This window comes from Ochotona princeps, chromosome 1 (assembly GCF_030435755.1).
Source record: "Ochotona princeps isolate mOchPri1 chromosome 1, mOchPri1.hap1, whole genome shotgun sequence".
In the NCBI taxonomy this organism is placed as follows: domain Eukaryota; kingdom Metazoa; phylum Chordata; class Mammalia; order Lagomorpha; family Ochotonidae; genus Ochotona; species Ochotona princeps.
Genome location: NC_080832.1, coordinates 105,113,211 through 105,139,176, shown reverse-complemented (window position 1 = coordinate 105,139,176; position 25,966 = coordinate 105,113,211). Strand labels below are relative to the sequence as shown.

At 47.2% G+C, this 25,966-nt stretch overlaps 2 protein-coding genes across 3 annotated transcripts in view; both read right to left on the bottom strand.

Annotated features, from left to right (window-relative positions):
- Positions 1-419: 419 nt before the first annotated feature.
- Positions 420-3,430, bottom strand: CRIP3 (cysteine rich protein 3). Of its 2 annotated transcripts, XM_004590390.3 has the most exons (8): positions 3,330-3,430; positions 2,920-3,014; positions 2,538-2,595; positions 2,328-2,459; positions 1,474-1,545; positions 1,240-1,334; positions 1,062-1,119; positions 429-934 (listed from the first exon to the last, which is right to left on the bottom strand). In XM_004590390.3, exons 1-8 carry the CDS (start codon positions 3,370-3,372, stop codon positions 873-875), a joined length of 615 nt encoding a protein of 204 aa, XP_004590447.2. In that variant the 5' UTR covers positions 3,373-3,430; the 3' UTR covers positions 429-872. The 2 variants fall into 2 exon arrangements, with proteins under 2 accessions (XP_058518583.1, XP_004590447.2); XM_058662600.1 differs by lacking the exon at positions 1,062-1,119 and having other exon boundaries at positions 420-934.
- Positions 3,431-3,571: 141 nt separating this feature from the next.
- Positions 3,572-25,966, bottom strand: part of ZNF318 (zinc finger protein 318) — a 79,646-nt gene continuing 57,251 nt past the window's right edge. Inside the window, exon 10 of the transcript XR_009245265.1 lies at positions 3,572-3,588. The gene's annotated coding sequence lies outside the window, so the exon portion shown is untranslated. The remainder of the gene's footprint in view (positions 3,589-25,966) is intronic.

The window sequence follows — 25,966 nt, the reverse complement described above, 5'->3', positions numbered from 1 at the left end:
TTGACAGCATCCTAAAAGGCAGTAGGCCATGGGGGACTCTGGGCAGCCTTTGCATGGCTGAGGGAGGTATGTGTGCATATGCTATAAATAAACGTAGCTCTTGGATTGGGGCATGGTGAGGGGCTTTGGGATGGAACCGTGGATGGAAAGCCCATTGAATGTTGTCCTAAACTCTGCTTCCGGCTTTGCTGGCAGTCTGCTGTGTAACCTTGGGGCATGTGGTTTTCGCTCTCTGGGTTTCTGTGAGTTCATCTCCCATGGGAATAACGAGGCCTCTCTGCAGACCTCATGGCAGCATATGCTCTCACGCTCCCATGAGGGGCTGCATGGGTGGGGATGCTTCCTCTAGAGAGGGTGCAAAAAAAGCCTGCCCTGTGATGACCTCTGGGACCAATGGGGCTGCTGGACATGCACTGTGTGCTGCTAGGGACTACCCAAGGGCAAGGCGAATGAACTGCTGGGGTTCCATGGTCAGCCCTGCTTACTCCCAGGCACTCTGCAGGCAACGTCTCCCCCAACCCTAGCCCAAAGCAGACTTGAAGACCTGGGACTTAACACTTTATTGGAGAAGACATAATGCAATAAACCCAGTGTTGTGAGGACTCTGAAGTTCCAGGAGTTACTAAGAAAGACACTGGGCAAGGCCATGAGGGAAACCCTCCACAACGGGGTGGCCTGTGTCCTCTATCCAGACAGGAATGGGAAAGGTAAGGATTAGTAGAGAAAAGTCTGCACTTCTTTGTCTCCCTAAGCCCAGGTGTCTGGGACCCTGCTTCCCAATGCCCCATCCTAGGCCATGGGACTGGAGAGTTCTGTTGCTCCTGCTGGAGCACCGAGGGACTGGGGTAGAAACCCAAGTGAGGGCAAGCAGCTCATTTGGACTTTTCATCCACAGGGTCGTAGATGTAGCAGCCCACATCGCCAATGTTCACACCTGAGGAACACAGTCCTGTCACCAAGGGCCTTGGGTCTGGGAGCGTGGGGCCAAGGAGAATCTGGAGGGGTCCCCATCCCCACAGGCTGCACGCATGCCTTGTGTCTGGGACGAGGGCTGTGCCCACCTTTAGGACCAAACAGGTAGCCGTAGCAGGGGATGTGACAGTAGGGGACACCGTCGTGCTGGGGAGACAGAGAAGAACGAGAGAGAGAAAGAGAAAGAGCCGTCTGGGTCTGGCTGTGTCTCCAGCCCCAGTCTGCCTTCTCCCAACACAGCTAACCTCCCAGCCCTGCCCTGCTCACCTCAGCATGCCTCCCGGCAGTCAGGGTCTTCCGGCAGCGCTGGCACCTCAGGCAGGGTCGGTGCCAGTTTCTGCCCAAAGACATCACCTTCTCAGCTGGTGGTGGAGGGAAGTGGTGGGTCTGAGGGGCCAGGCAGGGAGACTGGTGCCCTCTGCTGCTCATTTGGTGTCCCCACCACACTCCCTCACCCATTACCAACCTCAATGTCCAAACTTTCTTTCCATGGTCACTTACCAAAATAGACGGGCTCCCCACAGCCAGGGCACAGTGAGGTCTCCCCAGTGAATGTCTTCATGTGGGGGGGGCCTTTAAGGAGGAGAGGCCTGGCTGGGACTGTGTCCCTGGCATTAGCCAGTATATGGCACTGACCTATCCCTATGCCTGTGTTTGAGCCACAGCCTCCCCACCCCCACCCCAGCCAAGTTTCCTCCATCCCTTTGGGTGTTAGGGACCATCTGCCTCTTCTTCCTCCTGCTCCTCCTCCTCCCAAGGGGCTCGGGGTACTCGCCAGCCCCACCCCATCAGCAACTCAATCCTCAAGCAACCTGAGCCTCTCTAGGAGCTGGCCAGGGCAGGGGTGTCAGGTGTTGGGAAGTATGGTGTCACTGCCCACTGCACAGGCTGGCAGATCCAGGGACCAAAGAGAGAAGTGGAGGAATGCAAGGGGATGGCTCCATCTCCAGGACCCCTCGTGCCCCGCACAGCTCATTCCTTCCGCAGCCTTTGCCTGGGAGAGGCAGAGTTCTAGTCCCACTTGGCCTTCTTGCTAGCTGTATGACTGCACAGAGACACCTCTCCTCTCTGCCCCTGCAAACTGGGAGTTACAATGCTCTGTCCAACTTACCTCTTTCACCCAGCAGCTAATATGAGTGAGGGGGGCAAGTTAGAATGAGGGGGCAGAGGGGGGTGTAGAGAGAAGAGTTTTCCAAGAATGAAGTTGTGGGACTGTGAAGCAGAGGGCTGAGTAGGAAAGTACCACCTGACCCTATCCCCTGTTCCAGCCTGGGGAAGAGGAAGGAGAAGAGGAGGAGGACAACAATGAGGAGGAGGAGAAGCAGCCGCGGCAGCTGAGGCCGGGCCTGTCTTACTTTTCTTGCCATGCGGGAGGCCGGTCCTTGGCCTAGGGGGGCTGAAGCTGCTGGGGGTTAGGGGTGTGACACTGGCAGGGGTGGGAGTGGGGGGATTGTAGAGGTAGGAGCCCACACCACCGATGTTCACCCCTGCAAAGAGAAGAGAGGAAGTCAGCCTTGAGCTTGCCCTGCCAGCCCACCCTGGCCCCTTCCCAGGCTGGTACTCACCCCTGGGTCCGAAAAGAGCCCCATAGCATGGCTTGTGGCAGTATGGCCTCCCGTTGTGCTGGGCACATGCAGGAGAAAAAGGGGTAGCTCAGAGCCAGGGGGCCCCGTGCCCTACAGCCTTCCCCAAGACAGGCTGCCAAGTGTCTGTGTAGTGGCTGAATGGGCAGAGCTACCACTGTGCTCCAGGGAGGATGGGCAAGATGAAGCCAGGAGGCAAGGCTGCCCATCCCCCTTCTCTCCATGTGGTCCCCAAATCCTGGCTGGTGTGGGGCCCACCCTGGGTTAGTTGCTGAGCACTGCCTTTGGCAGGCCTCCAAGGCTGAAACTGGGGAGACAGGGGGTTAGTGATAGTCCAGAGTTGTGTGCCCTGGCCAAGCCTCACCTCTGCATGCCCACCCGGGGACAGGATACTGTGGCAGTGCTCACATTTCAGGCAGAAGCGGTGCCAGTTCTTGCCCAGGGAGGTCACCTTCTCGGCTGTGGGGGACAGGGTGGAACCAAGCTGCCAGAAGCCAGGTCAGGCCGGTGGGGGAGGGGGGACCTTCTCCTCCACCACACCCTTATCAGCCCTCTCCAGAACCAGTTCAGCTTGTCCTTGCTGCCTGCTCCCTGGAGGCAATAACAAGTGACCCCCAGGGGGAGGCCACCTCAATGCCACCGCAGCGCCCAGAGCTCTTCCAGAGCTCTCAGAAGAAAAGGCCTCAGGTGGGAACTGTAAGGGGGCGGGGACCACATCCCATTCAGGGAGCCCGCCCGCTCCATCTCCTACCCGCCTGGCAGCCCTGGCCTCACCGAAGTACACGGGCTGTTGACAGCGCGGGCAGGTCCAGCTCATGGCTTCGCTCACTCGCTCACTCGCTCGGGGTAGCAGGCACGGCACCTGGGAGGCTCCGCGGCTCGGACCCGCCCACCGCTCACCTGGCGGTCTCAGTGGGCAGCTCCGAGGCGCTCATTGGCCGCCGGACGCTCTGATCCCTGCCTCTCTCCTGCTGGGGTGGGAGGTGCGGGACAGGCCGGCGACTTCTAAGAAGAACGCTAAAGCCCGCTGCCCCTGGGGAGGATACAGAGATCTGAAGCTGTGTGGGCTCCCAGCAGGGTGCGACCAAGACGCCCAGACCGGGGCAGCATGGGGAATGAGGGAAGACGGGAGTATTAGTTTCTGGGTGGGGTAAGAACAGATGTGCACAGTGCAGATGCCAGGGAGATCCTGTTCTCCCCTGCCCCGTCCCCCAGGAAAGTCAAGGAGTGACATTCCGTGAAATGGTTGGATTCCACCTTGGAAGTCCAGCTAGCCAGCAACGAAAGCCGTGCAGTCCGGGGCTTCGTTCTCTTGCTGTCTATTCTTCGGCGAATTACAGTTTTCCGTTTCTTCCCCCCACCCCCCACCTCCACCCCCTTCAGTCTGTTTATTTGTGTGTTTCACATCCCTGGGGGCAGGTGGAACCTTAGGGTGTTGCCTCTCCTGTGTTTTCACTTCTGGCTTTCCCTGCTGACGGCCCGGGGGCGGTGATTCCTCCTGGTTTTCTACATCTTCCAGTTGCCCATCAAGCAGATCGCCCATGCTTGTTCATAACGTGCCTGTGAAGTTCTCCAGAATTTCCCCAGCTTTCTGACCACCAATGATTTCAAATTCATGAAGGTCACCCCAGTCCTGCTTCATCAACAGAAATCTGACGTCGCCTTGGGGGCGTGGTGCAATAGGACCCTGCCCTTTGCTTCCCTTTGCAGCACTGCTGATGGGCACTGGCGCTGGCAAGCAGAGGAAGGTGGTGGAAGGCAGAAAGAGGAAGGGAGGGAGGGGTGATGGCACTGCTTCCTTTTTTTCTTTTTTTTTTTTTATGTGCACAGAGGGTATCATGGTGCTAGGCACCACCTCACCTGATATGAGAATTGGAGGAGTTAGTACATGGAGACTGCCCAAACAAGACCCAACACATAAATGCTCTAAAACCAAAAGCTGCCACCATGATGGCTTGTTTAGTTTAGACATCTGGGGCCCGGCATGGTAACCTAGTGGCTAAAAGTCCTTGCCTTGCATGTGCCAGGATCCCATATGGGCACCAGTTCTAATCCCCGCTTCCCATCCAGCTCCCTGCTTGTGGCCTGAGAAAGCAGCAGATGATGGCCCAAAGCCTTGGGATCCTGTGTCCAGAAGGCTCCTGGATCTCAGCTTTGGCTCTGCTCAGCTCCAGCCATTGCAGCCATCTGGGGAGTAAACCAGTGGATGGAAGATCTCTCTCTCTCCGTCTCTCCCTCTTTCTTTGTAAAAATCTGACTCTTAAATAAAAATAAATTTTAAAAATTGCCCATATAGAATGATTGACTCCAAAAGTTATAATGCTTATTAAAAGTGTAATTTACACACAACAACATACTTCTAGTTTACATGAAGATTGCATTTAAAAAAGAATTTTTACTTGGGGACCCAGTGCAGTAGCTTAGTGACTAAAGTCCTCACCTTGCATGCACCAGGATCCCATATGGGTGCTGGTTCATATCCCGGTTGCTCCACATCCCTTCCCTTCCAGCTCCTTGTTTGTGGCCTGGGAAAGCAGTAGAGGATGGCTCAAAGCCTTAAGACGCTGCACCTGCGCGGGAGGCCCGGAGGAAGCTCCTGGCTTTTGATCAGTTCAGTTCTGGTCATTGCGGCCACTTAGAGGGTGAACCAGTGGATGAAAGATCTTGTTTCTCCTTCTCTATAAATCTGCATTTCCAATAAAAATACATAAATCTTTTAAAAATTATATATATATTTTATATATATATATATTTTACTTTTGGCAAAAGAGAGAGCACACTCTCATCTGTTGGTTCATTCCCTAAGTGCCTGCAATGGCGAGCGCTGGAACAGGCTGAAGCCAGGAGCAGAATACCATCAAGGTCTCTCATAGGATGGGAGTGGGGGTGGGCAGGATCCCGGTTACCTTGAGCCATGGCCACTGCCTCTCAGGATCTTCATTAACAAGGATGGTGTCAGAAGTGAGACCAGCTATTAAACTTGGTCATTCTGGCCTGCACGTCTTAACCAGCATCTTAACCACTAGGCCAAATGACTGCCAAGACACTACAATGTTTTGGTAACATATTGCACAGTACTTCAAAGGACATGTCAAGATTTAAACTCACAGAATGGCAGACCATATCTGAAAATTATCTAATAAGAATCTGGTGGGCCCGGTGCAATAGCGTAATGGTTAAGGTCCTCGCCTTGGGCGCGCTGGGATCCTATATGGGCGCCGGTTCTAATCCTGGCAGCTCCACTTCCCATCCACCTCCCTGCTTGTGGCCTGGGAGGGCGGTCGAGGACGGCTCAGGGCCTTGGGACCCTGCACCCGTGTGGGAGACCCGGAAAGATGTTCCTGGCTCCTGGCTTCGGATCAGAGAGGGCACAGCACTGGCCCGTTGCACTCACTTGTGGAGTGAATCATCGGATGGAAGATCTTCCTCTCCATCTCTCCTCCTCTCTGTACATCTGCCTTTCCAATAAAATTTAAAAAAATAATCAAGATTATAATAAGGATCTGGTAACCAGAATATACACGCTGGAGCAGGCTTTTTTTTTTTTTTGAGTGTAACTTTTTATTAAATAGTGAGTTTCCACACATGGTTTCTTCTTTAAATAATTCAGGCAGTGGTATGTGTGTGGGGGGGGGACAGAAGGGAGGAGGGAACACTTGCAGCTCTCCCCCAGGGGCAGGCATTTTGACACAGTGATCAAGTTGTGGCATGGGACACGGGCATCCACTGTTGGGCTGCCTGGTTTCTCTGCTTTTGATTCAGATTCCTGCTAATGTCCAAGGTCCCTGCCACCCATGTGCAAGACCAAGGCCTGGCCCAACCTGAATGTTGCAGGCATTTGGGGAGTGAACCAGAAGACAGGAGATCTGTGTTTGTCTTTGAAATGGAAATTAAAAAAACAAACAGAAGTTAACATTTTCTTCTGGAAAAAGAGGGACTAGGCATTATGGTTTTGTGGGTGAAGTAGCAGCCTATGGTGTCATATCCCATATTGGAATTTTGATTTGCATGTCCCTGTTGCCCTGTTTCTGAGGCAACTTCCTGCTAAATATGCCTGGGAAGGCAGTAAATTACTTGGGCCCTGTCACTTACATGGAGACCCAGATGGAGTCCCACGATCCAGTCTCATCTGTTACAGTCCTTTGGGGTGAACTAGTGGATGGAAGATCTCTGTCACCCTGCCTATAAATAAGTGAAAGGAAATTTTTTAAAGGCATTGGGGGTGGGCTTTGTAGTACAGCATGTTAAGTCACTATCTGGTTTGCCTACATTCAATATTGGAGTGCCTGGGATCCAGTCTTGTGTGTGATTCTGATCCAGTTTCCTGCAAATGTGCTTGGAATGCGGCCTTGATGGCTCAAGCACTTGAGTCTCTGCTACCCACAGGGAGATTTTCTGGGCTCCTGGCTTTGGTCTGACTGACCCAGACCTGGTTTTTCACAGACATTTGGGAGTGAACCAGAGGATGCAAGATTTGTCTCCTCTGCCTTTCAAAAAATAAAAATAAATGTTAAAGCAAACAGAGTAGACTCTCATTCACTGTTGGGAGCGCTATATTCGGGAGTACAATCTAGGTCTTCCATATGAGTGTCAGCAACCCCATTACTTGAGCCATCACCACTGACTGCCAAGGTCTACACTGGGGGGAACCTGGAATCAAGAGCCAGAGTTGGGCACTGAACCCAGGCATTCCAATATGAGATGTGTTAAGTGCCTACTCCCAAGAGCAGTAGTTTTAGAACTTTTTTCTTAAAGGATTTCTCCTTTTTCTAAAGTATATAATATTTGAGAGGTAGAGAAAAAGAGAAAGAGCCCTTCCATCCTCTGGTTCACTCCCCAAATAGCCACAAAGGTCAGGGCTGGGGCAGGCTGAAACCAGGAACTAGAAACTCCATCTGGGTCTTCCAAGTGGATGATGGGGGCCAAAGCTCCTGGCGATTTATCAGGGTGGTAGGAACCAGGCAATTAGGCATGCTGGCTTAACCTCCTGAGCCACAAGGCCAGTCCCTAAGCGATTTCATCTGCCTATGTGTGTATTCCTCAGAACTTCCAGAACACACCAAGTAATTCTTTCCTAGAGATCTTTGGCACTTTCTGCTTTGGAACCTTGCACTTTCCTCATCCTACTATGCAGGTCTTTTATTCCCCAAGATCTAGAACTGAGTGCACCACTAATATAAACAAATCCATTTGCAGGCAGAATAAATGACAACATTCTCCTCTTCTTTGGCTCCCTTTATTTTGGTGCTGTATAGACGCTTTGTGGTGAATGCTAACAGAGAGAAGGAACACTTCTTGTAGGAATGCATTTGCAGATACAGTGTCTGTTTTAAATAATAGCTGGCATGACTCAAGCCTCTGATAATCACACGATTACCACAGATGGAAAAGGCCAGCTGAGTGAGACTTTACTCGGCTGTCAAGGTGCGATTTATTTTGTCTCCCATGAGCAGCGGATCCGCCTTCCTGGCTGCCCACTGCACCTTTCCCACCACAGGATGTACACTACAGTGAGCTTGTATACTCGACATTCTTCATGGGAAGGACTGGACTTCATTACCTGGGTATTTCTAGCTCTGAGTACAGTCACTAAATGACAGCTCCTGGTATTATTCAAGACTCCCATTGAGACTTTTGACCTCACATTCTTGAACTGTTATGAGACACAAATGTTTTGAGATTGTGACTTTGTTGATGAATTGATCCCTTGATTATTGTCAGGAAAGCTGATGACATGAGCTTTCAACTCTGCATGAGTGAATGGTGATGACTTGAAGCGCCTAGAGAGTTCTCACAGGTGAAAGGCATTCTTGGCACTATCAAGACTCCTGGATAGAGGTCACAGAGAAGCAGGTTGGGATGCAATTCAAGAAAAGACCCTTCTAATAGAGCCCAACATGGAGTAGTTGCTTCAGACAGCAGTGAACTTCCTGTCCCTGGATAGAAGTAATGCCAGAAACAGACCACCCATCCTCAGTGTTACAGAAGGGATGCAAGCAACACATGCAGACAGAATTTTGAAGTCTCTTCATGATACATGATTTTATGACTCTGTTCCCAAAGAGGAGTTTGAAACTGGTATTAGAGACAGCATGGTCCAAACAGCATAGTTTCCACCCACGGAGTACAGTCACAAACACTGTACTTGTTCTGATACAATAATCTGATGAGATAGCTTGGAAAGTTTAAGAAATTTGCTAGATCTGGTGCGATAGCGTAGTGGTTAAAGTCCTCGCCTTGCATGCCTGGGATCCCATATGGGTGCCGGTTCTAATCCCGGCAGCTCCACTTCCCATCCAACTCCCTGCTTGTGGCCTGGGAGGGCAGTTGAGGACAGCCCGAAGCCTTGGGACCCTGCACCTGCGTGGGAGATGTGGAGGAAGTTCCTGACTCCTGGCTTCGGATCAGAGAGCACCAGCTGGCCGTTAAGCTCACTTGGGGAGTGAAGACCTTTTGCCACAGTTGTTTACTATCCTCAAAATCAAGCTTCTTTGCCCCTAGGACTTGCCAACTTTCTAGTCTTCTCACCACTTGCCTGTTGCATCAACCCCTCCAACCACATTAAGGATCTTCAACTTACCAAAGCTCTTTTCTGTCTCGGAGCCTCTGCAAAGGCTAACCTCTTTTTCAAGATAACCTCACCTCATCAAGTCCTGCCTATCCCTGGCTCCCTTCATCCACTCAGCACCAAGCTACCGGCCCAAGGAGCTCTCTCCTATAGCACACCCTCTGCTAGCCAGCAGAGGAGGGCACCATCTGTGACAGCTTTCATTTCCTTTCCTGAGAAGTGATCTCAACAAGGAAAGAAGAGGAGAGACCAGTGCAATGCCTTTCTCATTGATTAAGGTGAGGTGGTCGATGAGTGAGACAGTCACACAGACCTGCTCACTTCCTGCTCACCCCCTACCCTATCTAGGCTTTGTCTGCCTGCCTAGTCTGTTGTGCTCTGTTGAAGGTGGGAACAAGGGCCACACTGCCAACCACTGTATTTCTAGTGCCTTACTCAAATCTCTGGCACATGGGACTCAACAAAGGTTTGTTGGTGAATGAATGTTACATGTCATATACAAATTCCCCTCCCGCCTAAGTAGATAAGTGCTGGTGTTAACACAAGGGGACTGGCAGGGCTGCAGAGTTGCTACTAATGAAAGCCCTGGAGCAAGAAAAATTGCCTGACCAAGACGGGAAGGGTGTGAGAAGTAGAGATACCTTCTACTTCCTGTACACACCCCACATTCCTGCAACACCTGGGGGCTAGGCCAGGTACAAGCCAGGAGCTAGAAACTCCATCAGAGCCTCCCCTATGGGTGGCAGGACCCCACACAGTTAGGCCATTTTCTGCTGTCTCCCAGTTGCTTTCACAGGAAGCTGGATCCGAACTAGCAAGTAGCAGGGACTGGGGGCTTGCACGCTGATATGGGATGATGGGGTCTCAAGCAGTGTCTTTGCCTGTTGTGCCACAATGTCCACCCATCTATTTTTGCAAATCAATATTGACTTATTTATATCATGTGAAAGGCAGAGACACTCCCATCTGCTTGTTCTCTCCTTGTCTTTCAAATACATTTAAATATGTTTTAAAAACAAAAGATACACACATAGAACAGAAGATGGTTGAGTCTTCTGTCTTCCTACTGATCCCCCGTGGAGAATTCCTACTGTAGAATCACACAGCTGTCACGGCCCTTGCAGTTATCATTATTTCCCCCTCATTTTAAGAATCATCTTCTCACCATCTGGACCTGCTCAGAGTGCACTCCACACAGCCACTTTGACTACCTCTATGGTACGGAGTGAGCTACATTTTGTGATTCCATGGCATCTGCTGGATTAATTCAGAATCAAGACTGGCAGGGATAGACCCTTTAGTTCTTTGCCATAGTTGCCCCACATTTTTGTTGAAGAAATCAATTAACAGCTTTAAAGTATGGTTTTCTATGCAAAAATAGATGTCTGTTCTCAAGTATTACATCTGAGAGTATATAGGAAAAACCACCTCCAAATACCTAATAGCAAGACAGTTAACACAATTACTGGGAACTGAAGTGACCAGCAAAAATATAGAGGTCACCTTGCCTATCAGTTAAGATGGTGGCAATGTTCCTTAGAGTATGCATAAAATACTAGAAACTTTCTTATCTTTATTATTGGAAAGGCAGATTTACAGAGAAAGGGAGATACAGAGAGAAAAATCTTCTGTCTGCTGGTTCAACTCTCCAAGTGGTCACAACAGCAATTTGAAGCTGGGAGCCAGAAGCCACGTCCAGCTCTCCCACATGGGTGCAAGGTGCCAAGGCCCTGGGTCATCCTCCACTGTGTTGGGAGGTAATTAAAAAAAATTTTTTTTTTCCTGGTCAATAGTTCAGTGTTAAACGTTGACTTGCAGGCACTAGAATCTCATATACATGTCGGTTCATGTTCAGGATGCTCCACATTGCATCCAGCTCCCTGCTTGTGGACTGGGAGAGTAAAAGGCGGCCCAAAGCCTTGGGAATCTGCACATGCATGGGAGACCTAGAAGAAGCCCAGGCTCCTTACTTGGGATTGGCTCAGCTTCAGCCATGCAGCCACTTTGGGGAGAGCACTAGTGATGGAAGATCTGTGTCTCTCTCTATAAATCTACCTTTCCAATAATAGATAAACAAATCTATCTATTATTTTGATACTGGGGCCGAGAATAGGCTGAGCAGGTCCAGGCTGCAGCGCCTGCATGTGCATCCTAAAATAGTGTGTGATGTGGGCCGGGCAGCAACGTTCACCAGCTCATTCGAAGGCCAAGATGCAGGGACAGACTATGTTGGGTAAGGGCCTAGTACCTGCTGGTATGCCTGAAATCTGGATAGGGAGTGTGCCAAGTGAGGGTACTTGGGAAATTCCCCTAGTGGGTCATAGCTCCCACTGTTGAACATATGGTCCAGGACTGGGGGTGTGCAGGCTGGGCAAGGTAGCTCCACCAGTTGACTAGTGTGTGGGTTGATTTTGGAAGGGGGTGGGCTGGACAGGGCCAAGTAAACTTTACCTCACTGGCAAGTGCAGAAACCAACCTGGAGTGCAGGTCATGCCAGGATAGGCTATTACACCTGCTAGTTTGCATGAGCCAGGGGTAGGAGCAGAAGGAGCAGGGCCAGAGGTGGGACTGGGGGCTAGCTGGGTCATCCCAGGCTACAGCATCCAAAGACAAAGGCCAAGACAGGTGAGGAGCTATGCCAAGCTGGGTCAGAGCAACCACTGGCATGTGTGAGATCTGTGGCTAGGAACAGGCCTGGTTGGGGAGCAAAGCAGACCTGGCTCCGTTATGATTTTGATTGGTGAGCACAAGGGCCGGAGTGGGGCTGTGGTCTAGTCTGGACATGGCTGCAGTGTCCCCCAGCACAGATGCAGACTGGGTCTGGGGCATGCCAGACTGGGCTAGACACCAGCACCCACTGGTGTTCATGAGAACCAGGGTGGGTGTAGGATGGGCTGGGCTAGGTCTCTCCCCCTGCTGAGCCATGTGTGAACTGTGGCTGAGTGTGGACTAGGTGTCCCGACCTGCAGGACACAATGCTCAAACCCTGAGGGTGGACTGGGAATGCCGGGCTGCTAGCCCCGGGCTGCTGGCCCAAGAAACACATGGACACTCGTACTTGGTGGAAAAGAGTGCCTCTCTTTATTTTTACTCCTCATATATATACCTTCTTCTCTAGGGGAGGGGGAAAAAGGGAGGGGTTTCCTGGGAGTAATTATCTTCACTGAAGCAGGGAAGGAACTAATCAGCTATATTGAAACAGGGGAGGAACTACTTATTTGAACAGGAACAAGGGTGGAGGTTCTATTCTGCTTGCTCTACAGAGGATGTTTTGGCCTAATATCCTGCTTGCTGTGGCCCTGCTTGCAGGCTTTTGCAATGTAACAGGCTGTCAGGTAGGCCAAGTCTAAGGCCCATAAGTCTGTGGCTCCTAACAACTAGGTTTGGCTGAGCTGTAACACCCAAGCATAAGAACTGGAATGGGTGAAGGCCAGTTAGGAATAGCCACCGTTCCTGCTAGGATGGGAGGTAGACTAAGTAGGGTTGGCCCATGGATCCACTGGTGTGCGCGAGATCTGGCAGTGGGAGAGGTTTGGATGGAGGAGCTTGGGGAACTCCTCTGTTGGGAAACAGTCCCTGCAGGTGAGCACAAGAGCCAAGACAGGGAACAGCTCAGACTAGGCCAGGGTATGGTACCCACCGGCATACATTTGGCTCAGGTGTGGGACAGACTAGGCTGGGCCAGTTCATATCACCTGCTGGTGAAACTGAGCACCAGAATGGAGTATGCCAGGGTCAGGCCAGAATGGGTCAGGCCAGGTCGGGCCACAGCACAAGTCAGTACACATTAGGGCCGGGACTGGCTGCCGGCTAGGCTGAGCTAGGCTGTAGCCCCACCAACATGATCTGGAATTGGGGGGTGGACCAGTCCCAGCCTGGTTACACCACCCACTGGCATATGCTGAGATGAGGCGGGCCATGCCAGACTGGGCCACATTCCCCAACCAGCACACGTGAGAACCAGGGGAGTGGAGGAGAACCCAGTAGCAGGGCTGCAGGGGTCCTCCTGTTGGACCACTACTCCCACTGGTGAGCATGGGAGCTGGGATCAGGGACCAACCAGGCCAGGCAGGGCTACAAAGCCTGATGGCCTAAAGGTGAGCTGAATCAAGAGAAAGCCAGGCTAGCTGACTGTACCTTCTGGTGCATGCATAAGCCAGATTGGAAATGGGTGGATTGGGCTTCGCCTCAGCATCAGCTGGCAGAGGCTGGCACTGGGGGCTAATTCTGTCAGGCTAAACAGCAGGACCACCTGGAGAGTGCAACATCCGGGATTGGGAGTGGGCCCATCAGGGAAACAGTTGGCACCTCCTTCTGGGTTGCCACTCTGACTGGTGAGCATGAGAACCAAGACTAGGGGCAGGCATGGCTAGACAGACAGTGGTATCCACCAGCACATGTGTGGACTGGATAGTGGGGTTGGTTGGGTTGAACCAGGCTTCAAGGCCCACTGACATGTACGAGAGCTGAATGGGATGTGGGACAGACTAGACCTGTCTACTGTACATACTGGCAAGCACGGGAACCAGGGCAGGGGGTGGGACTGGTGGGGGTTATGGGGAGTCGACCCGACTAGGCTGAGGCTCTCACTGGTTTGCATGAAGGCCGAGTGTGTGGTGGGCAGGCTCGGGATGGGCTGCAACACCCATTGGTTTGTGTAGAAGACAGGGCTGGAGACACAACTGGCCCAGTAATTGCAACCACCAGCATGTGCATAAGCTGATTGGGGTGATGGACTGTGCCGGACCCTGTATTGGCAAGCACACACAAGAATCATGTCTGGGATCACCTCAGATGAGGTCTCCTTGGTAATTCCCCCTGAACTGAACCACTGGACTCAGCACTCCAACCGTGGTGAGAATTGCAGGTTCCATGGTCTGTCCATGGAGTGCATGTATCAGAGCTGGTCCTCCTCAGTGCCTCAGACGGAGCAGTGGACAGCACATTCAAACACATATGGAAGATATGGCAGTATATTGGAGCTTGCAGAGGATACCTGGTACCACAACAGATGATGGAGGACAGAACAAATTGATCAACTACCCCAGTCAAGTGTTGGCAGTGAATATCTGGGCAAACGGAGACTCTAAAGTGGACTATGTCAACCAGTTTATTCTGGAGAGATTTTTTTCGCACTTAAGAGTGTCAAGATTGGCAGTAATTCTGAACTGTTGAACTATCAAAATACTTGAGCTGGACCCTCAGAGCATATCCCACATCGGGAACCCTGGGATTGCATTGGTTGTCCGTTCTCCATCCCAGCGTGTAGAGGCAGTTGGGAGGCTGGGTGTGGCTTCCCTCTTGTTTCTGCCTTTTCCCCAGATAAAGGAAGGAAAAAAAGAGAATGCGGAAATAACAGTCTCACCCACCTTCCTGTAGCCCTTGACCCTTTGCATTCTAATCACCTATGTAAAAATCATCAAAAAATTAAAAAAAATTTCTCCCTACAATTTATTTATAGTTGAAAGATTTACAAAAGAGAAGAAAGGAGGGAGTGGGGGAGGAAAGAGGGAAGTAGGAAGAGAGAATGAATCTTTCATCTGTTCATTCACTTTCCAAATGGCTGCAATGTAGCTGGACCAATCTGAAGCTGAAAACCTGGAGCTTCTTCCAGCTCCTCCATCATGGGTGCATGGGTCAAAGGACTTGAGCCACCTTCTGCTGTTCTATCAGATCATTAAAAGGGAGCTGCTAGGACTTGAACTGGTGCCCACATGGGCCATGTGGCCCACCACAGGCAGAGGCTTAATGTCCAACCCATGTTTTCTAATGTATAATATCAGCCCTTCCAGGTCATGGGACTATGTTATTCAGGCATGTATCAGACAGCTTTTCATTATTTTAAAATGATCAAGAGTAGCTTCTAGGAAAGAAGGGACTGTTACTGTCTATGGTGTGCAGGCTCAGAGCTAAGCATCAATGATGCTGTTGGACAATGGCAACAGGCCTCATTCTGGAGACTTTCTGTTACTATAATAGGGAAAGATCCACTCATTTTTCAAGCTGGAAACCTTCAAGATCTGTGGTGTCTTGAGACTGTAGGGTTATTTTTCTTTGAGGAAAAAGATCTACAAAACGAGGCCAAGCAAAGTTGAAAGGCATAGCATCTGTGATCATCCAGAGATGGTTCTCCTCAGTTTCTCAGTTTCTCAGTAGCCAAGCCATAAATTACTCCACTTATTTTTGCTAAGCTTGTTCTAGTTAGGTTTCTGATACACCCAAAAGGACCCCAATTAATACAACATATATATACCTGTATGCAGGCAGAAATGCTTATTGTATATAAAAATTATTCCACAATGTATAAAGATCTGTCATTGCAGGTAGTCTTACATACATATATTCTTTTCATTAAAGGTTAATTGTATTTGCAAATCAGTTTCAGAGTTTACTTGATTTTATTTGAAAATCACAGTTTCAGAGAATGAGGGAGACACAGAGAGACATCTCCCATCCACTGGTTCACTCCCCAAATGGCCTCAATGGTTAGAACTGAATTTGTCTGAAACTGGGGGTTAGGAGCTTCTTCCAAGTCTCTCAAGTAGGTGAAGGAACCTAAGGACTTGAGCCATATTCGGCTGCTTTCCTAGGCCAATAGCAGGGAACTGGATCAGAAGTAGAGCACCTGGGACACAAACTTGTGCTCACTGGGATGCTGGCACTGCAAGCAAAGGACTATTTTGCTATGCCACTACACTAGTCTACACACATATATTCTTTTATTAATATATATACAATATTTATTCTTTTATTGGAAAATCAGATTTATAGAAAGACAGTGATACAGAGAGGAAGATCTTCCATTTGCTGGTTCATTCCCCAAGTGGCTGCAATGGCCGGAGCTAAGCCAAACTAAAACCAGGAGATTCCCCCAGGTCTACCACATGGGTGCAAGGTCCCAAGACACTGGGCTGTCCTTGACCCCTCTCCCAGGCCACAAGCAGGGAGCTGGATGGGAAATGGAACAGCAGAGATATGAACTAGCATCCATATAGGATCCTGGTGCATCCAAGGTAAGGACTTTAGCTATTAGGTTAACGTTCCAGGCCCCTTGAAAAAAATTTTTTTTAGGGCCCGGCGGTGTGGCCTAGCGGCTAAAGTCCTCAACTTGAAAGCCCCGGGATCCCATATGGGCACCGGTTCTAATCCCGGCAGCTCCACTTCCCATCCAGCTCCCTGCTTGTGGCCTGGGAAAGCAGTTGAGGACGGCCCAATGCATTGGGACCCTGCACCCACGTGGGAGACCCGGAAGAGGTTCCAGGTTCCCGGCATCGGATCGGCGCGTACTGGCCTGTTGCGGCTCACTTGGGGAGTGAATCATCGGATGGAAGATCTTCCTCTCTGTCTCTCCTCCTCTCTGTATATCCGGCTTTCCAATAATAATAATAAAACCTTTAAAAAAAATTTTTTTTAAGATTTATTTTATTGAAAAGATAGATCAGATTTATGGAAAGGAGACAAAGATCTCTACTGGTTCACTTCCAAATGGCTGCAATGGCTGGAGCTTAGCCAATCCAAAGCCAGGAGCCAGGAGCCAGGAGTTTCTTTCGGATCGTCCATGTGGGTACAGGGTCCTAAGGCTTTGGGCCATCCCCTGCTGATTTCTTGCGCCACACGCAGGGAGCTGGATGGGAAGTGGAGCAGCTGGAACATGAACTAGTGCCCATATGGGATGCTAGCAGTGCAGGAAAAGGAACAGTCTGATACACCTTTGCATTGGCCTATATACATTTTTTTTGGGGGGAGCTTTATTTATTTTTATTGAAAAGGCAGATTTACCCACAGAAGGAAAGACAGAAAGATCTTCCACCTGCTGGTTCATTCACCAAGTGGCTCCAATAGCTGGACCTGAATTGATCCAAAGACAGGAACCAAGAGCTTCTTCCAGGTCTCCCATGCGTGTGTAGGATCCAAGGCTTTGGGCCATCCTCTGCTGCTTTCCCAGGCCTAAAGCAGCGAGTTGCTTGGGAAGTGGAGCAGCCAGGTCAGGAAATGGCATCCATATAAAATCCTGGCATGCAAGGCAAGGATTTTACCCTTAAGCCATTGCACCAGGCCCACATACATATATTTTCTAATGCAAATTAAAAGATAGAGCCAATTCTGAGGCCCAGTAAGCTAAGCTACTTTCTACAGTGTTGGCATCTCATGTGAGGGCCAGTACTAGTCTTTCCTGCTACGCTTCTGACCCAGCTCCTGATTAATGTGCCTAGGAAAGCAGCAGAAGATGGTCTCAGTATTCAGCCACATGGGAGACCCACAGGGAGCTTCTGGCTTCAGATCAGCTCAGCTCTAACATTGCGGTCATTTGGGGAGTGAACCAACGGAAGCAAAACCTTTGTTTTCTCCACTCTCTGTAGTTCTGCTATTCATACAAATCATTGAAAAAAGGATCTTGGGCTCTGCATGGTAGCCTATTAGCTAAAATCCTCGCCTTGCATGTGCCAGGATCCCATATGGGTGCCCATTTAATTCCCGTGGCTCTACTTCCCATCCAACTCCCTGCTTGTGGCCTGGAAAGGCAGTGGAGGACAGCCCAAAGCTTTGGGACCCTGCAACCACGTGGGAGACCGGAAGAAGCTCCAGGCTCCTGGCTTCTGATCAGCTCAGTTCCGGGCATTGCAGTCACTTGTGGAGTGAATCATCATCGAATAGAAGATCTTCCTCTCTGTCTCCCCTCCTCTCTGTATATCTGACTTTCCAATATAAAAAAATAAGAAATCAGCAAAAAAAAAAAAAGTATAAAACAAGAAGAAAATAGACAAAAAAAGAATCTTGGGCCCAGCATGTTAGCCTAATGGCTAAATCCTTGCCTTTCATGCACGTGGATCCTGTGTGGACACTGGTTCATGTCCTGGATACTTCACTTCCCATCCAGCTCCCTGCTTGTGGCCTGGGAAAGCAGTAGAGGACGGCCCAAAGCCATGGGACTCTGCACCCATGTAAGAGACCTGGAACTCCTGGTTCCTGGCTTCAGATGAGCTCAGCTCTGGCTATAGCAGCCATTTGGGGAGTGAATCAATGCACAGAAATCTCTCAGTGTCTTCTCTCTGTAAATCTGCCCTTCCAATTAAAAAAAAACTTTAAAAAAAGCAAAAAAAAACCCACTTAAGGTAACTTTACAGAAAAAGACACAAACAAGCGAGACAGTATTAGAACTGAAGAATGAAAAAGAATATAACAAATGAAAACAAGAAACAATCCAGTAGGAGTCCTTACTATAATCATTTTAAGACTAAATGGATTACATTTATAATTGTTATATCTCTGATTCATACATTGAAACCTAATTCGCAACAGTATTAATAGATGAGAGCCCTTAGAAAATGATTTAAGGGCTGGCCAGTGGCTTTGTGAGGAAAGCAGTGACCTTCAGCAGGCATCCCACAATGAGTACCAGTTTCAGTCCTGGCTCTTCCACTTCTGATCCCGTTCCTGCTAATGTTCCTGGGAAAGCAGCAGATGACGGCCCAAGTGGTTGGGCCCCTGCAGCCATCTGGCATACCTCAAAGAAGGTCCTGGCTCCTGGCTTCAGATTGGTCCAGCTCTGGCTATTGTGACCATCTGGGGGAATGAATCAGAGGATGAAGGCGCTCTCTCTCAACCTTCCCCCCATCTGTAACTTTGTCTTTCAAGAAACTAAGGGCCTGGCAAGGTAGCATAGTGGCTAAAGTCTTCGTCTTGCGGAATTCCGTCCATATAGCACTGGTTCTTATCCTGGCTGCTCCCACTTCCCATCCAGTTCCCTGCTTGTGGCCTGGGAAAGCAGTAGAGGATGGCCCAAAGCCTTGGGACCCTACACTCGTGTGGAAACCGGGAAGAGCTCTGCTGTTGAGTCCACTTCAGAATTGAACCAGTGGATGGAAGATCTTTCTGTTTCTCCTTCACGCTGTAAATCTGACGTTCCAATAAAAATAAATACATCTTTTTAAAAAATGAACTTGAGGGCCTGGTGCGGTAGCCTGGTGGCTAAAGTCCTTGCCTTGCACGCACTGGGATGCCATATAGGCACCGGTTCTAATCCCAGCAACCCCACTTCCCATCCAGCTCATGCTTGTGGCCTGGGAAAGCAGTCAAGGACGGCCCAAAGCCTTGGGACACTTCAATCACCTGAGAGACCAGGAAGAGGGTCCTGGTGCCTGGCTTCACATTAGCTCAGCTCCAGCCACTGCAGTGAATCAATGGATGGAATATCTTCCTCTCTGTCTCTCCTCCTCTCTGCATATCTGACTTTCCAATGAAAAATAAAAATACTTTTTTAAAAGAACATGATTTAAAAATTTTTTTAAAGTCAAATCTTAAAAAAAACAAAAAATAGGCAGAGCAGTGTGAAGAAATTTTTCAAATATGCAACTAAAAAATGATTATGACATAGCGGGTGAGCCTTCGGCTTGATGCTGGCATCCCATATGGTTGCTGGCTGCTCCACTTCTGATATAAATCCCAGTTAATGACTTGAGAAAAGCAGCAGAAAATGGCCCAAATGTTTGGGTCCCTACCAATCATGTGCAGACCTGTATGAAGCTCCTGGCTCTGGCGTGGCCCAGGGGTTGGTCACTGTAGCCATCTAAAGAGTGAACAAGCAGATAGAAGGTTTGTGTCTCTTCCTTTCTCTTTATAATTTTTTCAAAAGAAATACAGAAATACTTTTTTTATTCATGAGACTAGTACTGTCATGAATGGGATTAGTGTTCCTTTGAAAGAGATCTGGAGAGAATTTGTCTCTTCATGCCATCTAAAAGCAAGAAGGCCTTTATGAAATATCAAGTCTGTTCATATCCTTATCTTGGTCTTCCCAACGATTTGATATGTGACAACAAATTTCTGTTGTTCGTAAGTCACCTATTTTGTTAAAGCAACATGAATGGACTAAGACATCAATTATACAAACACTAGCATGTTGGATCAAAGAGAAACATCATTCAACTACATGTTGTCTTAAGTTCAAAGAAACATAGTTTGAAGCTCAAAGGATGAAACAGATATTCCATTCAAATAGTAACCAAAAAAGAGTTGAGACAGTCATACTAACATCAGATAAAATATATTTTAAACAAATAATTGTTACAAAGAAATTATTATATATTTATAAAAAGTTCAATTTGCCAAGAAGATAGAACAACCATGAATATACATGTATCAGACAATAGAAGCCCAAAACATACATGGCAAACTGAAAGCAGATAAACATTTCTACACAGTAGATGGAGACTCCAATTCCCACTTCAATAATAAGCACAACATCCAGACACAAGTTTAATAAAGAAATAGAAGTCTTGAACAACACTTAACCAAGCAAACCTACCAGACATACATAGAACACATCACCCAACAACAGATTATGGGTTTTTTTTTCAAGTATACATGAAATATTCTCTAAGAATGTATTTTGGGTGAGAAAATAAATGTGGCCTTCATGTGGTCACAAAACAATACATTAACACATCTCTAAGCCATACAAAATATCTTCACCAACAACAAAGAAACGAAGTCAGAAATTGACAGCAGAAAGTACCCAGTTCTAGGCAATTGCCTAGGCTGCTTTGTACCTAGGCAAGTGTTCCACTGCTGGAAGAAAAGTAGCCAACGGCTGGCTAGCATTCTGAGCCAGGTTCATGCTCTGTATTAATTAGAACAGAGTGCTAGCATAGTTCCCTAGTCTTTAATATTAAATCTACAATGGGAGGGAAGGGAAATGACTGGATTGCCGACATCTGCTTGGTCTGGAGTGGAAGCCCCTGAGGACTTCTGATCTGGGCTGAGTTGTACCACCCATGAAGGTGCTTGAGAATCAGGGCTGGGGGCAGGCCAGGTAGGGGGACTAGAATACTGCTTTGGGCCAGGCTGCTGTATTCACTGGTGCACACAAGAGCTGGAGTTGAGAGTCAGGCCAGGCTGAGTTGAGAGTCTAAAGAGCTGGCATGTTGTTGGGGGAGGCCCATCAATGGTTTTGGCATTGGCACCACGATCTTTCATCTAATGGTGGCTGCAGACATCTCAGAATCTCCTATCTCAGAGATTAGAACCTGTGGGTGTTGTCTAACCTTGGTGCAGAAATCACATTAGACCTATGCTGTGATTTCTGTGCAAATATGCCAACATCTTAATAGTAATGATGTAGATGGGGATAAAGCCATTGGCACTGAGTGGAGGTTCTCTGGCTTGTAAGAGGGATGGGATAGAAGGAGTTCCAAATCCAGGAAAAGGCAAGCCCTACCATCTTAATCACCAGGAAGTAATGACAGAAAATGTGATGAATCTGCATCCCTCAGGAACCCTCAGAAGTCAAAATTCTTTAAGGGGAGGGAGAGAATTAAGCTGGCTAGGTTACAAGCTAGGTAGCTAGGGTCACAAGCTGGAAGCCACACTCCCCCCAGCTCTTTCAATCAATGACCCCTCTCTTAGGACATACTTTCCCTCACTGGGAAATGGAAACTGAACAACACATTCTTTTTTTTTTTTTTAAAGATTTATTTATTTTTATTGGAAAGTCAGATATATATAGAGGAGGAGAAACAGAGAGGAAGATCTTCCCTCTAGTGATTCACTCCACAAGTGAGTGTAATGGCCAGTATTCGCCAATTCAAAGCCAGGAGCTCCTCCGGGTCTCCCAAGCGGGTGCAGGGTCCCAAGGCTTTGGGCCGTCCTCGACTGCTTTTCCAGGCCACAAGCAGGGAGCTGGATGGGAAGTGGAGCCGCCGGGATTAGAACTGGCGCCCATATGGGATCCTGGCGCATGCAAGGCAAGGACTTTAACCACTATGCTATTGCGCCGGGCCCTGAACAACACATTCTTAAACATTCAATAGGCTAAAGAAGAATTTACAAGGGAAACTGTAAAATACATTGAGATGAACAAAAACAAAAACAAAAATCTCAAAACTTATGGGATGCAATTAAAACTGTCAAAAGGGAAATGATAGCAATAAACATTTTACAAAAGCAGATCTCATAAAAACAACCTAACTTTTCACCTTGTGGAAACAGAATAGAAAAACAGAATCAATGACCAGAACTTGAAACTTCTAGATGGACTAACAGAAAACATGTAAATAAAACTAAAATCTGAAATGAAAGTGAGGATGTTATTACTAATCTTCCAGAAATAAAAAGGATTACAAGAGAATATTATAAATAGCTATATGTCAACAAATTTGAAAACCTAGATGAAATGGACAAGATTACAGAAACATATAAAATTACCAAAAGAGACTCAAGAATAAGTAGAAAATCTAACAGTACTGTAACAAGAGATTGAATTAATAACTCAAAATGACCAAGCAAGGACAGGTAAAGGGTCATATGGCTTTAACAGTAAACTCTACCAGTTAAGCAAGAATTAACTCTAATTCTACTCAAATTTCCAAAAACAGTAGCACAGAAAACATTCTAAACTAACATATAATGTAAGCATTACCCATTACATCAAAGTGAAATGAAGACACCATAAGAAAACGACAAACCAATATTGTTTATATACATGCAAATATCCACAATAAAATATATAATCTAATAATAATATACATGATAGAAACAGAATCTAACATACTAGACCATACTAGACAGATTACATGCCATGTAGTATTTATCCTGGCAATATAAGGTGGTTTAACAGAAAAATCAATTAATTGAAGGAAAAAATACATATGATAACCTTGACATAAAATATATACTTGAATAAATCCCAAACTCTTAAGTAATAAAAATTCTCAAAACACCAGCAATAGATGGAAACAAGACAAGGGTATAAAAATCTACAGCTAACATCATACTCAGACTAAAGACTGCGAGACTTTCTCCTTAAGATCAGGAGCAAGACTAGGATGTCACTTTACTGTTCCTCAACACTGTTTTCAAAGTTCCAGCTGAAGCAAGTACGCAAGGAAAAAAGATAACAGCTATTATGAAAGTGAAACTATCTCCTATAACTTGATCCTATGTTTATAAAATTCCCAGAGTAGTCAGTGTTGTGGCAGAGTGGGTTACTGTACCATCTACAGTGCTAGCATACAATATGGGTGCCAGTTCAAGTCCCACTTCCAAATCAGTGCCCTGCTAATAAGTCTGGAAAAAACAGAATATGGACCAAGTGCTTTAGGCCTGTGTAAGAGATCTGGATGAAGCTCCTGGCTCTAGGTTTCAGCTTGGATAAACCCTGGCCATGAAGTTTTTGTCTCTTGGATTCAACCTGGCCAAGCCCTGGCTGTTGTAGCCATTTGGGGTGTGAACCAGCAGATGGAAGATCTCTGTGTCTCTCCCTAACTATGCCTTTCAAATAAATCAATAGACCTTAAAAAGACATTTTAAATGTAGGCCTACATTCAGAATTCAAAAAACAACACATGCTGGCGTGGATGTGGGGAGAAAGGTACCCTCCTTCACTGCTGGTGGGAGTGTAGGCTAGTACAGTCATTGTGGAAATCCATATGGATTGTGCTTGGAAAATTGCAAATAAACCTGCCATATGACCCAGCAATTCCGCTCTTAGGAATATACCCAACAGAAGTAAAATCTGCATATGAGAAGGGAATCTGTAATCCTATATTTACAGCTGCACAATCCACAATAGCAATGACATGGAAACAAACCAGATGTGCGTCTAAGGAAGAATGGTTAAAAAAACTGTGGTACATCTACTCAATGGAATATCGTTCAGCTGTCAAGAAGAACGATATTATTCTATTTAAAACCAGGTGGTCCCAACTAGAAACCATTATGCTCAGCGAAATGAGTCTATCACAAAAGAATAAATACCATATATTCTCTCTCATATAAGGAAGCCAACATGGAAAGGGGCCTGAGAGTCAGTATACTAAGACTACTCAGGAAATTGTGAACGTTTGTTACCAGACATTGACTGAGTATGATGAGCACTTGACTCAACTTGAGAAGGATATTTGTATGGCTAAAGAAGCAGCTTTGGAGGAAGCAGAATTAGAAAGCCTGGACCCTATGACTCCTGGGCCCTACACACCTCAGCCTCCTGATTTGTATACCAGCACATCCCTCAGTATGTCTCGAGATGCCTCTGTATATCAAGATGAGAGCAATATTTCTGTCCTGGATATTCCCACTGCCACTGCAGAAAAGCCAGTAATTCAGGAATCTGAAAATGGAGATGGTGATCTTGCAGATGAAGAGGAGAGAACTGTGCAACACTCTCAAGCCAGTGTCCTATATGAGGATTTGCTTATGTCTGAAGAAGATGATGAGGAAGATGCTGGAAGTGATGAGGAAGGAGATAATCCTTTCTCTGCTATCCAGCTGAGTGAGAGTGGAAGTGACTCTGATGTGGGATCTGGTGGTGTAAGACCTAAACAGCCCCGTGTGCTTCAGGAGAACACAAGACTGGGCATGGAAAATGAAGAAAGCATGATGTCCTATGAGGGAGACGGTGGGGAGGCTTCCCATGGTTTGGGACAGAGAATTGGGATCTGGTAGGCTCTGTGCCACATTTAACAGACCTGCTGGACAAACTACCCGTTATTTTGTGATTTATTTGATTATGCAATGCCTTGTTCCTAAATGAATTTGAGGCAAATGACTATAGATTTTTGAAACCAACTATATGTCAGAAGCAATATGTGGTCTTACAATAAATGTGTTCTGTCCCTCCCCCATCCACCCAGGGGAAATAATAGGAAAATGGTAAGTTCCTTAGGACAAAATGGTAAGTTTCTTTTCATGCTTGGGATATGGTTCTGTGCATAGTAGGTACTCAGCAAATGTTCCTAAAGCATTGGTTCCTCAACAGTTAAATTGCTGAGTACCTGCTCCAAGATAAACACTCCATCAGATCCTTTGGATGGAAAGGTAACTCAAAACATGTAAGTGAATTACTGCAGTACTGTGAGATAAGTACAATTAAGAAGCTAGCTATAAAGTATGGGGTAAATAGAGAAGTGATTATGTCTTGAAAAAAGTTGGGAAGTCTTGTCTTCTAGAGATCATTTTTAAGCTGATTGTTGGAAGAATTAGGGACTTGCCAGATGGAAAAGTCCAGGCAGAATGTAACACAAAGTGAAAAGGCCAAAATCTAGGAATGACAGAGTGTGTTCCTAGTTTGTTTGTTTGTTTGATTGTACTGCCTTTGTTTCAGGAAGAATTTAAGGTAATTTATGTTCCAGTCTTTTCATACTGGAGTGGTTAGAGATGAGACTCAAAGATAGCAGGAAGTATATTATTAAGAGTTTTGTAATTGATGCTTGAATATGAATTTTATATAATGGAAAACGAACCCAAGAGGACTGATAATCAGATTTGTTGTGAATTTTCTGTATAATGAATGAATGAAGATAGAAATTAAAGATTAATATGTACATTTACATGATTTCATTTTTGTAAAAGGCAAAAGTGCATTTATGTGTGTTTATATATACTTGTATATACAAAGGAAAATGTTTCAAAGAATATACTTTAACTTGTTCACAGTGATAACCTCTGGGGAATGGGATTAGAGGGAAGGGGATTTATGTGGCTGTCTGTATACTGGGTGGGATATTGTGCTTTTATTTCTGTATTTGAATTTTTAATAAATATGTATTATTTATAATAATAATAAAAAAGACATTTTGTGTATCAACGGATATTATGAAGAATGTGGCTGGGGCTGGCATTGTGGGATGTTCCATTAAGCCACTTACAAGCCTGGCATCCAGTACTGGAGTCCTGATTTGAGTCCCGGCTGCACTCCTTATGATTCAGCTCCCCATTATGTGCCTGGGAAAGGCAGTAGAAGATGGCCAAGAACTCTCCCTGCTACCATGTGAGACCCAGATGGAGTTCCACGTCATTGGTTTCAGCCTTACCCAGCCCCAACTGCTATAGTCATTTGGTGAGTGAT